Genomic DNA, 13,832 nt, shown 5'->3' on the forward strand with positions numbered 1-13,832 from the left:
AAATGAGATTAGGCTTAGATGAGAGGAGGAAGAAGAGGAGTGAAGGATGGAGAGTCTCCAGTCGGGAGCTCCTCATGAATATAATGTATATATGGGCCCAAACTAGGGCAGCGGCACGCACGCACGCTGTCTGTTGTGTGCATCTTTTTCTTTCATGCTCACGCACGCTGTCTGTTGTGTTTTGTTTTCCGTCTAGTATCATCTACCTAACTTTGGGTTTTGCTCTATGATGGCGAGTGTGAAAGTAGAGCAAGTCCCATTTTCACAATCGCAAGATGAAGCAGCAGAACAAGTGGAATTGTCTTGGTCTTCTTCCTCTCATTCTTCTCTTGTTAAATCATGTGTAGGCGAGTTGAATTGCCTCTCCTCTGCTCTCTCCATTTTCACCAAACAATGGAACGAATTGGAGCAGCATCTCCATTCTATTCAGAAATCCATTCAGAAGAAGCTCAATGATAATCCCGAGGACCACCCTCTTTCTGAGATGGAAAGAATATGCGAAAGCATGAAAAGCCGCGGCCTGCGCAGATATGTGGCCCGCCATTTTCACGACATAAACAAGCTCCGTGACGAGGTTTGTAAGGCGCTGAAGCTCGCTCCCAACCCATCAAGGCTTGTCTTGGATTGCATTGGTACATTTTATCTCCAGGGAAGAAAGGCCTATACCATAAATTCTCCCATAGTGGCCATCCGCAGGGCTTGGATCCTCATCCTCGAATTCTTCCTCTTCTTCTCCCAAGCCAGCATCATCATCGACCCTTGTGTTAAGGCAGAGGCTGAGCCGGCCGCTGTTGCTTGGCGGACCCGCCTTCTCCATGAAGGTGGCATTGCCAATGCCAGCCCTGATGATGCCCTAGCCTTGCTGCTTTTTGTAGCATCCTTCGGGATTCCGTCTGACTTTGCCAGCGACCTTCTCTACCAGCTCATTTGTTTGGGTGTATTACGGAAGAAATCCAAATTACGGAAGAAAGCCCAAGTCCTTCGCCTCTCCCCTGTCCTCGTCGACAGGGTTCAAGGTTTAACTGATGCCTGATAAAATAATCTGCTTTCCTGCTTTTGAATTCTTATTTATATAACTCCATCTCAAATTGTTGGAGAGCAAACTCTGAATTTTATTTTGTAGAGTTTTGGATTCTCTCTCTCGAGAGAGAGAGAGAGAGAATCCAAAACTCTAGAGAGAGAGAGAATCCAAATTGTTGGAGAGCAAACTCTGAATCTTATTTCTCTCTCTCTCTCTCTCTCTCGCGAGAGAGAGAGAGAGAGAGAGAAATAAGATTGAGCTAATTGAATTCAGATTGAATGATAGGATTCCTTGTCCACTGTAGAGCATTGTTCGTATCAGGAATGTTTTTAGAATTTAACCTGCAACTTCATTTCAGTTTATCTTTTGATGAAGTAATTCCAACTCATCTTCCTTCATTTCCTCATTTAAACATTAAAAATAATACAAGTCTTTTCCATCTATTTCAAGCAAATTTTGTAATTTATAATTTTCTAAATTGAATTGAATTACAAATGCAAATTTTTGTTTGGATTTTGCTTGATTCATAGGGTTTAAATTGGGATCAGATTTTGATAACTCTGCTTGGACAATTATGACAAAAAAGATTATTATATGTGACCAAAGTCTCCTTGCTAGTAGGTGCATCTTAAGCAAGGAGGTTGACAAATGGTGAATAGATGTGCTTTGCAAGGTAGTGGAAGAGTATCTTTCTTCATTCTTGATGTGCAAGGAAGGTGTGGTGTCAGCTTTTGATCTTTTTGGTATTCTTTGGGTTTTTCCTCGGTCTTTTCTCCAGTATTTAAAAATGCGGATTTGACGCGGAATGCGGATTTGACGCGGTACAACGCGGAACGCGGCAAAGGTAAAAGTGAGTTGACTCGGGCGAGTTCTGAGTCATGTCAAAGACTTTTTAAACACTGCTTTTCTCAGCCTTAATGGAGGAATGGTGTTGCCATTGTCTTTGGGGGAAAGGTTGTATCCTTTAGTGCCTGACTTCATTCGTGGTTGCTTCGGGCATCTGGAATCTCAACTCAACTCAACTCAACAAAGCCTTTGTCCCAAACTAGTTAAGGTCGGCTAAATGAATCCTTTAGAAATATATGATTCATTTCATAGAAGAGTGGCAAAGTTTTTCGGCCGGCTGACAACCTGACGCCAACCCTCCTCCTTTATCCTGGCTTGGGACAGACTATGAAAAACACAGGCGGAGTTTTCGGGCATCTGGAATATATGGAAAAATTGACTTTTGGGAATAAAAAGAAGCCAATAGTGCATATGCTTGGTGATATTAAAAGCTTTATTTTCTTGTAAAGGAGTTTAGGGGTTTTCTATTCAAAGTCCTAATTGCCGATGGGAGGAAATCATATTGGATAGAGTCGGTAAGCAAAAGAACAAAGTCGGTTGGCCCTCTCTTCGAATACTCTTTAAGACTGTTAAGTTCAACTTGGACAGGGCTTTTATTCGCAACCCCTGTCCGGTGGGTATGGTCGATGTTTTTAGGAACCATTGGTGAAACTATGCTCTCCTTTTCCGTGCCAATTGGAAGGATTCCAATGAAGCCGAGGTGAAAACGCTCTTGACCACCTCAAAGCAAAGATCTGGGTGGTAATCTTATCGTGGAATGTTAGACCCCGCTAACATATCATTTCTTGGTCTAAGAAGTACTCTCCAAGCTATTGAAGATTAGCGAGCATCGTTGATGAGTTATTTTCATATATGTAATTTTTTTTTTTTAAGTTAAAAAGGAATGCCCTTGAGACTTGAACCCATGAGCTTAAATATAGAAAATCATATTACTTCAGATATGTAATTTTAATTCCTTTCGTTCCTGTCATGTTCTTCATAGTACTAATGTAATAGTGGACCATAGAATCGGTAAGGGAAAGAAGAAAGCCCTTTTGACTTGGTCCCTGCTCTTAACCACCTCAAAGTCAAGATCTAGGTGGTAGTCTTATCATGGAAGGTTGATTCGGCTAACATCATTTCTTGGACTCAGCTAACATCATTTCTTGGACTAAGAAGTCCTCTACGAGCTATTGAAGATTAGTGGGCATCATTGACGAGTTATTTTCAGAGATGTAATTTTAATTCCTTTCGTTCCTGTCATGTTCACATTACTATTGTAATAGTGGACTCTTCCGCCCAGGAAGGAGTTGGAGGGCTTCGTTATATGCGAGGTAATCTCTGGCCCGCCTTCTTTATAACATTCTCCTGCTTTTATAAAGTTCTATTTGCTGTCTAGAAAATATAAATAAAGGAATTGTATAATTTAACAAAAATTTTAGGGTATGATTGGTTTGTTGGAAAATTTTAAGCATTCATCAAATTTCTCATTATTCTCTAGAAACTTTTGAAACACTCCTACGGTTTAAACTTTAAATTCTGATTTTAGGATTCAGTCTGTTCTGATCTTACCCTTCCATGTTCAACTTCAACTTTCAGAATGTTGGCTTGAGCATCACATCACAAACAATCATTCTCTTTCTTTAATCCCCTGAGCATCAACGTGTGGGGGGGTGCTTTTGTTGTTTTTTGAGTTTTCATACTGCTCTTTAGTATGCTGTATCCTCACTAAATGGTTATTCTATATGTATATGGTAACTGCATGAAAATGACGTGAATGCCTATTTATGTTTTCTGTCTTATGTCACAGATATTATTCAGGGGATGGTAGATAATGGGATGCATGTTGAGGCCGTTGGTCTTTCCTGTGCTTTCAAGCTCGAGGACAAGTTCCCTCCTGTGTCTCTGCTGTCATCCTTTATACAGGGAGTAAACCAAACTACCAAAAAAATGAGTAGAGGACAGGGTTCGCCTGTGGTTTTGGTATGGTTATTTGTTAGAGTTTATAAATCCTAAATTTTGCATATCGGGCTTACCCTTTATTTATGTTGTTACACTGTGATGTTATGGCACAGAAAGAGGCAGATGAAAAGCAGCTAGCTGCTTTAAAATCAGTTATCAGATGCGTGGAGGACCACCAGCTTGATCGTGCAAAGCTTTCCAGCTGGAATATCGATGAGAAAATTGCCAATTTGGAGAATTTGAAGGCAGCTTCAAAGAGAAAAGCTGATGAACACGTGTCATTGGATAAACTGAAAACTCATAAAGCAAAACATCACCGGCCTACCACTGAGCCACAAAGGCACCCTCTTCCTCCTCCTCCTAAGGTTATCCCATCTCAGGAAAAGAGCTTGCTGCTGCATGATGGGTTGTCAGATGGTGGATACCCTGGCAATCTCAGTGGCTTCTCAGGAGGCACCTTGGCAGGACCCGTTGGTGTGCTATCTGAGAGAGGACTGCTGCCTGCTGGAAATTTTCTTGGAGCTGGGCCATCAGCTGGAAGTGGGGTTATTGGAAATGGTTCATTTCCTGGAATTGGCAACAACAACAGGATGGGAACATACAGTTGGCATGGGAACGACAGCACAACGGGTGGACAGAGCTTCCCATCTTCATCAATGCAAGGCTTTATGGGGGCAAATCGGTTGTTATCACAAACACAAAGGATCACAGGATCCAACCTTTATCAGTTTGCTGACACTGTTGCTCAAAGTGAAGCCCATGATAGTTCTGCCCTCTATCCCCAAGCTTACTTCTGAATGATGGGTGTTTGCTACAGGCGGACAAGCTTTGCTGGCTCTATGGGATGTTGACAGTTTGTTACCCCATAATGCAAATATACATGAAATCATTAGCAAAATTATTTGGAACCACCCCAATGCCTCCCAATTCTTACTCGAGTATTTCATCAATGTATGCAATAGAAATTGAGAATAATAATGATTTGTTGGGTAGTCAATAGTTGCCCGTTCTAAGTTTATAGAATTAAGGCACTAGGCTCATTGTGTGTGCATCTTGTTCTTACTAACAGTATCCCAGTTGATGAAAATAAGAAAAATGAATTGATGCATTTTGTATAAAGCCATCCGTCAGTAGGAATCTAGGAATGATTGCACACATCATTTGATTGGTTTCGAATCATTTCCCCTTACAGATCTCCTTGTTTTCGTGGTACAAACTCCAGCATACATTTGATAATAGAGAAAAATTCCATTGCTAACTGCAGTGAACACTACATCTGAGCATACTGAGTGAGACTTTGATATGTATTATTCAGGTTGCCAGTCTTGGGGTGTTCCTTTTATTCAGGTCGTCTTCCTCATGCGTTTGCTCAACTCTGTTTCTCCCTAGTTCAATTTCTCTTGCCTAAGCTAAAAAAAAAGGGAGATGCGTGAGAGCTTGATATGTAATGTGAGTAGATTTGAATTTAATGTGGTTTTAAGTTGAGATTAATCCCATAACCTCAAAGTCGAGGCAAGTAGATTTGAATTCAATAATAGGATTGCTCCCCATCCATCTTTTTTCTTCCTCATCTTTCTGTTGAATAGTGTTACTGTGAAAGAGATGGTGGAGGCTCGAATTTCTCATGAGTATGGAATTAGAAAGTAATGTTAGAGTTGTTAATAATAATATGATAGAAGACGGTTGATTTGATGAACTCACCTCGTTTTTTATTAACAACTCTAGGTGGGGGTGGAGGTTCAATACTCTCTTTAGGAAAGCGAAAGAAGACAAGGTGAGTTGGTCCCATTATAAAATCAAGTGAAATCTGTGTCCATCACTTTACCCTAAATCAACGCATGTGCTGCGGCCAGGTGTCCTTCTAGTTTTTTTAATTCCCTCACTCTGTCCGTCCGATCTTTTTCTTTTTTTTTTTTGGCTCACGCTCTCTGTTCTGTTTTCCATCTAGTATCGATCTACCTAGGGTTTTGCTCCCTCTGCATTTTAGGCTTTGTGAGTATTCGGGCATCAAAACATAATATGTTTTTAGAATTTAACCTCCAACTTCATTTCAGTTTATCTTTTGATGAAGTAATTCCAACTCATCTCCCTTCATTTCCTTATTTAAACATTAAAAATAGTAAAACTCCATGCCATCTATTTCAAATGAATTTGTAATTTATATTTTGCTATATTTAATTGAATTACAAATGCAAATTTGTGTTTGGATTTGGCTTGATTTATAGGGTTTAAATTGGGATCAGATTTTGATAACTCTGCTCGGAGTAGTTTTCAGTGCTGAATGTTGATATTGTAAGTGCTCGTTTCAAAAAGAGCATGATCACGGATCTTGGGTGTTTAAACTTCGAAGATTACATGTATTCATTAGATTCTATTCATTTGGAAACTAATAGTCGTAAAGCGCTTACTAGAGTCCATGGGTGTCGGTTCCTTTGTGCGCGAGCGTCAACTAGAGATCATGATCATCAACAGAAGCTCGCAAATGTCCCTCCTCTCTGGTTTCTCCTTGCTTCACGACCAACAGTGATGGGGACCGGCTTTCATATGCTCTACTTGCCTTGGACTGCAAGGGGATGGAAGGCTTGAAGTCGTGTGCAATTTGGGACATGGAGGGGACTCTTATAGAGGTTGGCCTGAGGAGACTCCTCATCACATCTCTCTTGTCCCCAATTTCCCCCTCTTTTTGTTCACGGGTTCTCAACCGATAATCATCACAAGAGTTTGTTTTCCATCAAACTTTATATGGTTTGTTATAACTTTAGGTGGTATTTATAAAAAGGAAATTGTGATTAAAGACTATGTTCGGGTATTTATAAATACCAATAAAAAATAGATCTCGACTGTTTATAAATAACTTATGGTTATATTACTTGCAATCTCACCAAAATGAATATACATTTTTTTTTTGAATGGTAATATATTATAAATAAAAGAAGAGGAACAATATACAAGGCCAAGCTGACCGAGAAGGTCAACCAAGATGGCAAGATACAAAGAAGATCAGAAAAGCAACACTACAACACAGCCATTAGGGAGACAAAAAATCAAATAGCTGATGCTCTTGTTTTCCCACTCCAACTCTAGCAAGCTTGTCTGCCCCAGCGTTGGCGGATCTCTTGACATGGTGAAAGACTACTTCCAAATCTCCCAACCGATCTCTAATCTCGATCCACCTGGCAAATCTCCAAGGGTGGGCATATGACCTTTCAACCACCGAATGACATTAAGAGAATCACCCTCCACAGTCACCTTTGCTAAATCAATGGACTCAACGAATCTGATACTCTGTAAGGCTGCTCTGATCTCTGCCTCATTTGAATATGCCACTCCTATCGGGCCAGAGAAAGCCCAAACCGTATTCCCCAGCTCGTCTCTAAGAAGGCCATCAATCCTAGACGGACCGGGGTTGCTTAAGCGAGAGCCGTCAAAGTTTAAGCTTTAGGCACCCCGGAAGAGGAGGGCTCCATTGTGGGCCACTAGAATCTTCACGTTCACTACTTGAACACACCTCTCTCCAAACAAACCAAAGTTCATAAGCCCAGATGAATCTAAATTCAGGGAGAGCTCTAGGCCACTAGATAGATAAAGCGACAACCATGGTGGATACAAAGAGAGGGCTTTTCTTCACACCTTTAAAAACTCTAGCATTTCTCTCCTTCCAGATAGACCAAATCGTAGCCAATAGAGATAACCTCAATAATATCTTACCTTTCTTACGCCAAGGGGAGAAATCCCAACAGTTGGCTAAGTCCACCAACTTGGCTGGGAAAATCAAATCCAATCCAAACCTCTGAAGGTACTCCAACGGAACGCGCAAATTTGCAATGTAAGAGGAGGTGGTCCACCGACTCCCCGGCCTCTATGCACAATGCACAGTGATCCACTATCAACATATTCCGACTTCTAAGATGATCTGCTATTAGAATCTTATCGAGGATCGCCGTCCAACCAAAAGCACACACCCTGGGAGGAGCAGGAATGCTCCAAACTTTGGCTGCCTAAAGAGATCCCGTGCAGGAAGTGAGCTGAAGGTAGAATGACTTGACATTAAACTCCCCTGAAATGCACCAAATCCAAACCCTTTTGTCCGCCCCTGAATGGCTTATGTATTGCGACTCTTGCATCTCTAGGAGTTGAGTTATACTCTCTAACTCTCTATCAAAAAAATTTCTGCGAAAATTAAAATTCCAAGAAATACCATTTTCCCCAAGCAGCATATAATCTGAAACCCATTTCTCCCTGTTAATCACAATCAAGAAAAGATCAGCAAACATGCTTTTAAAAGAAGTCTCACCACACCAATTGTTATGCCCGTACCTAACTCTTTCCCCTGAGTAAACCCTGAAGCGAATCCCATTGTTAAACTTAAACCTCAGTTTTAAGATATCTCTCCACATTGTCACCCCCCTTTTCTTGAATTTATCTTCAGATATCCAATTTCCATGACCTACTCACTTATTTCCAATTAAGTGGACCCTCAAATGATGACTTTCCTCCCCAAATCTCCAAAGCCAGTCACTAAGGAGGGCCATGTTTACCTCCTTAAGCCTTCTAATTCCCAAGCCTCCCAACTTCAAAGGTTTGCAAACTTCCTTCCATTTCACTAATACCATTTTCCTTTTATCATTCGCGCCCCCCCAAAGAAATCTTCTTTGAATATACTCGATATGTTTCACAATGCTAATCGGACATTTAAATACGGACAATTGATAAATCGGAAAATTATCCAAGACCGCCTTAATAAGTGTAATTCTCTCACCCAAGGATACCAAATTACGCTTCCACGTGTCGAGCCTTCTCTCTACTCTATCAACAATAGGGTCCCACTGTTTCTTTTTTGGTTTGCCACGCCCCAACGGAAGACCCAAATAGGTAGTAGGGAAAACGCCAACACTACAACTCAAAAGACTAGCCAACCCTTCCAACTCAGATTGGGCCACATGAAACCCAAGAATCTTGGATTTGGAGAAATTTGATCTCTGACCTTAGAAAATCTCATAACACCTTAAAATCGCTTTGAGCTTCAAAATCTTTTCTATAGAAGGAACACTAAACACTAAAGTGTCATCGGCAAATTAAAGATGAGAAATTTGTGGCCCCTCTTCGCTAAGCCTCAATCCTTCGATCAAACTCAGATCTTTACCCTTATCTAGCATTTTACTAAGCATCTCAGCCATAATCATAAAGAGAAAAGGGGAAAGGGGGCCCCCTTGCCTCAAAGCCCATCTTATCCAACTCAGCGCGTTCCAAGAAATCGACGTCACCAATTTTTTTTGAAAGATTATAAATATCAACCTCACTATTGGTGGTCAAGATGTCGTCCTAGGTCCCTATATGAATCCTGAGTTAGGTTTAGCGTGGGATGGGGAGGAGGTGGGTGGTCTTTAGAAGGGTGAATGGACTTGGAAAAAACCTTAAAGATAGTGACATTGATAGCCTCCCATCCTTAATAGGGCTCCTTAGGTCTTACCTTTCTTTCCTTGAACTTGTCAAAAGAATTTGGTTACTACGTACCCAAGCTCATTTTTCATTCAATCTTTGTGTCATAGCTTGCTTGATTTGGGAGGAAATATCCTTCTGCAAGGCTTTGGAAGTCAATCGCACCACCACGAGTGATTGCCTTCTCTCCAAAGGAGATGGCATCTTATGCAAGTAGGATGAAAAGTCATTAGATCATCTAATGGTCCATTATCCGTTTTCATGCCGCCTTTGGTGTGCCTGCCCTAAGGGCTTTGGAGTTTCTCGGTGTTTCGATGCTCAATTATGAATATCCTTCTCAATTGGGGAGGTAGTCCTTTTGGAAGTGTCGGAAAAATCCTTTGGGAACTCGTCCCATGCATGTTATTTGGCAAATTTGGGAGAGAAACAGCCGCATTTACACACACAATGTGGCTGGATGGAATTAAATTTTTATAAGTTGTTTAATGGAGAACCTGTAGCAAATTTGGGAGAACTTGATAATGCTTTTGATGATACAAATCGGAGGTTTGTTCGTAGAATCCGAACGAGGTAAGAGTAGCTATGAAATATATGAAATTAGGCAACGCTAGGGGGCCTGACGATATTCCTATTGAGACTTGGAGATGCTTGGGTGATGTGGGTTTAGTTTGGTTAACTAGTTTATTTAACAATATTTTGAAGACTAAGAAAATGCCTGATGAGTGGAGGAAGAGTACATTAGTGCCAATTTATAAGAATAAAGGGGATATTCAGGGTTGCACCAATTACCGGGGAATTAAGCTAATGAGTCACACTATGAAGCTTTGAAAGAGGCTAAATGAGCATAGACTAAGAAAAGAGACTAAGATGTCGGAGAGTCAATTTGGTTTCATGCCCAGACGATCGACTATGGAAGCTATCTTCTTGATTAGGCGGTTAATGGAGAGATTTAGAGAAAATAAAAAGGAACGTCATATGGTTATCATTGATTTGGAGAAAGCGTATGATAGGGTTCCCAGGAGTGTTATGTGGTGGGTCCTTGAAAGGAAAAAAGTGCCTACTAAATATGTTGATGCGATTAAGGATATTTACGATGGAGCAATAACTAGTGTTAGAACCACGGATGGCACGTCTAGTGAGTTTCCAATTACAATAGGACTGCACCAAGGATCAGCTATAAGCCCTTATCTTTTTACGCTAGTTATGGATGAGCTTACGGAGGGTATCTAGGATGAGGTGCCGTGGTGTATGTTATGTGCAGATGATATAGTATTAATCGACGAAACCAAAGCAGGAGTAAATGCTAAATTAGAGTTATGGAGAACTACTTTGGAATCTAAAGGTTTTAGACTGAGTAGGACTAAGACAGAATATATGGAATGCAACTTTAGTAATGTAAGGAGGCGGGACAAGGAGGTAGTAAATATGAGTGGACAGGAGGTACCTAAGAGGGATATATTTCGATATCTTGGTTCAATTCTACATAAGGAAGGAGAGATTGAAGAGGATGTTAACCATAGAATAAGAGCAGGTTGGTTGAAGTGGAAGCTTGCCTCAGGAGTCCTGTGTGACCGTAAAATCCCTACCAAGTTGAAGGTAAAGTTTTATAAGACAGCTATGAGGCCAGCCATGTTGTACGGCTCACAATGTTGGGCCACCAAAAAGCAGCATGTGCATAACATGAGTGTAGCGGAGATGCGAATGCTTAGATGGATATGCTGCCACACAAGGTTAGATAGAATTAAAAATGAAAACATTCGTAAAAAGGTGGGGGTGGCTCCAATCGAGGAGAAGATGAGAGAGCACCGCTTAAGATGGTTTGGACATATCCAACGTAGGCCTTTGGAGGTGAGAAGAGGTGACTCGTGCCAAATTGAGGGAGTAAAAAGAGATAGGGGTAGACCGAAAATAACATGGGTAGAAACAGTGAGGAAAGACTTGATAACTAGGAACATAATAGAGAACATAACCTTGTAGGATAGAATGGAAGAAAATGATCCACGTAGAAGAACCTAACTAGAACCAGGATTAGAGCCGGGTAGATCCCTTTTACCTTCTTCATGAATTTTTTTTCTAAAGGATTCATTTAGCCGACCCCAACTAGCTTGGGACAAAGGCTTTGTTGAGTTGAGTTGAGTTGTTGTAAAGGCAAGCCAGGTGTTGCCCTTACTAATATAGGGGCAACATTCTGCAGAAAAGCTTTGCATCCGCCCGTTTGAGCTAGCAATTGGCCAACAAACCTTCGGCTCCCCACACGGTTGTAAGTTTAGCGAGTGTAGGTGACGGTTTTCGAGATTCGGATCAATATTTATTGGTGGCTTTTGCCGGACATGCGGGTGAGTGCGAAGTTAAAGAGGTGGAAGCATGAAGACTAGCTTCTTGACTTGCGCTTCAGACTCTATTCGGAAGTTCATCAAGGGATAGCATGATATAGACCCCTTTTTGAAGTGGTGTTATTGAAGTGGTGTTTGTGTCTTCCTTCCCAGGGATAGGATGATATAGACCTCGAATCATAAAGGTATCTTCATGGTCCCTTTGTCTGAGTTGCACCAAGGGCAAGCACCTATCTTTCTATTCGGTTAACTAAAAAGTGTGGTGGTCCCATGATCCCTCCAAAATCCAAAGTTCTTGTTGGAACGTTATCAAAAAAAAAAAATTCAATGCTATCAATATCCTAAAGAGAAAGAGTTGACAAATGGTGAATGGATGTGCTTTGCAAGTTTGTGGAAAATAATCATTTTTCTCTTATGTTGCAAGGAAGGTGTGGTGTCGGCTTTTGTTCTTTTTGGTATTCTTTGGTTTTTGACTTGGTCTTTTCTCAGCCTTAATGGAAGAATGGTGCCGCCATCATCTTGGGGGGAAAAGATCGTATCATTTGGCACCCAACACCATTCGCGGTTGCTTTGTCTATTTGGAATGTATGGAATAGATGGAATTTTGAGCATAAAGAGAAGCCAGCCAATCGTGTATTTTTCAAAAAAAAAAAAAGAAAGGGAGAGAAGCCAATCGTACAGATCCTTGGCGCAAACAGAGGAGAAGAGGGTGAGGGTGAGCAGTGTAGGCCCTGTGTGAAGATCGGATGGATGCGGTGGTGCGGCGTCGTTGCCCTGATGTGCAAGACTAAGAGATGAAGATCAATGCTTTGAAAAGAAATGGAGTATGAATACTACTTTTGTGTTTGTGTAGACAAAAGTGTAGTAGAAATGTCTTGTAGAGTGAGTATATTGGATATAGAGCCTTTTTTCTTTTTCTTTTTTATTGGTAGAGCCTTTTTTCTTCTTGTAGAAGATGGGAGAAAAACAAAATGTTGTGAAAAGTGAGCTTTTTTCCCCCTTTTGGAAGATGATGTGAATGTCTTGAGAAAAAAGCATTTTGGTCTTTTTGTAGCGAGGGCAAGCAAGAGAGATGTTGGGGATGGTGCATTAATCAAGGGAAAAGATTCCCTTTGTTTTGATTTCTATAGATTTTTGGAGAGAGAGAGAGAGAGAGAGAGAGAGAGAGAGAGAGAGAGAGCAGATATTTTCTAAAATGAGAGAGAGAGAGAGGATTTACCATTCCAAAACAATAGAAGAAAGAAAGGATTTCTTTTGTTAAATATTTGGTAAATTTGAAATTAAATTATTTCTATATATGAGTATTTTTAAATTTACGTGTTAACGGAAAGATCTGGATGGTAATCTTATTATGGAAGGTTGACTCAGCTAACATCATTTCTTGGTCTAAGAAGTCCTCCCTGAGCTATTGAAGATTAGGGAGGCATCATTGATGAGTTATTTTCAGATATGTAATTTTAATTCCTTTCGTTCCTGTAACAGCGGACGATGGAGTCGGGAAGGAAAAAAAGAAAGCTGGTTAGACTTGGTCCCCTCCTCCTCCTAATACCCAATACCCAAGTTCAACTTCGACGAGGCTTTTATTGGCAACCCCGGTCCACTGAGGCGGGGCTTTTAGGAACCATTTGGTGGGACTATGCTCTCCTTTTCCATGCCAATTGAAAGGATTCCAACGAAGCTGAGGCGAAAGCACTCTTGACTCAGCTAACATCATTTCTTGGTCTAAGAAGTCCTCTCCGACCTATTGAAGATTACCCGGCATCATTGATGGGTGTTTTTTATAAATGGATCATTGATGAGTTATTTTCAGATATGTAATTTTAATTACTTTCGTTCCTTTCATGTTCTTCGTAGTACTAATGTAATACTGGACTTGGACTCTTTCACCCAGGGAGGAGTCGGAGGGCTTCGTTATATGTGGGGCAGTCTCTGCCCCGCCTTCTTTGTAACATTCACTTGGTTTTATGAAGTCGTATTTGCCGTCTAGAAAAAAATAAAGGAATTTTTTAATTTAACTAAATTTTGATACAAAATGTTAGGGTATGTTGGTTTGGTCGCATGTTGGAAAATTTTAAGCAATCATCAATTTTCTCATTATTCTCTAGAAACTTTCGAAACAGATTTGGTCTGTTCAGATCTTACAGTTCTATGATCAAATTCGAGTTTCAGAACATTGGCTTGAGCATCACATTCCAAACAATCATTCTCTTTCTTTAATTGCTTGAGCATCAATGGGGGACAGTGGTCTTTTA

The 13,832-nt window shown here is 40.7% G+C and overlaps 2 protein-coding genes across 2 annotated transcripts; both read left to right on the forward strand.

The window, feature by feature from the left end:
- The first annotated feature begins 229 nt into the window (after positions 1 to 229).
- LOC143891698 (inactive protein FRIGIDA-like) lies at positions 230 to 1,033 on the forward strand. Its single transcript, XM_077396422.1, has one exon. The coding sequence runs from the start codon at positions 230 to 232 to the stop codon at positions 1,031 to 1,033; it is 804 nt and encodes a 267-aa protein (XP_077252537.1).
- Positions 1,034 to 1,941: 908 nt separating this feature from the next.
- Positions 1,942 to 4,999, forward strand: LOC143856305 (uncharacterized). Its single transcript, XM_077366819.1, has 3 exons — positions 1,942 to 3,180; positions 3,657 to 3,829; positions 3,922 to 4,999. The coding sequence occupies exons 1-3, from the start codon at positions 3,174 to 3,176 to the stop codon at positions 4,603 to 4,605; spliced, it is 864 nt and encodes a 287-aa protein (XP_077222934.1). The 5' UTR covers positions 1,942 to 3,173; the 3' UTR covers positions 4,606 to 4,999.
- The last annotated feature ends 8,833 nt before the right edge of the window (positions 5,000 to 13,832 follow it).

The sequence above is a fragment of the Tasmannia lanceolata genome, unplaced genomic scaffold, assembly GCF_043159265.1.
Source record: "Tasmannia lanceolata isolate RefF3 unplaced genomic scaffold, GAP_Taslan_0.1 ptg000001l, whole genome shotgun sequence".
NCBI lineage: Eukaryota > Viridiplantae > Streptophyta > Magnoliopsida > Canellales > Winteraceae > Tasmannia > Tasmannia lanceolata.

Excerpts from the sequence above, each read along its gene's own strand:
- LOC143891698 (XM_077396422.1), top strand. The coding sequence starts at position 230 with ATGGCGAGTGTGAAAGTAGAGCAAGTCCCATTTTCACAATCGCAAGAT.
- LOC143856305 (XM_077366819.1), top strand. Across the intron at positions 3,830-3,921 it reads AGGGTTCGCCTGTGGTTTTG|AAAGAGGCAGATGAAAAGCA; the intron begins GTATGGTTATTT and ends GTTATGGCACAG.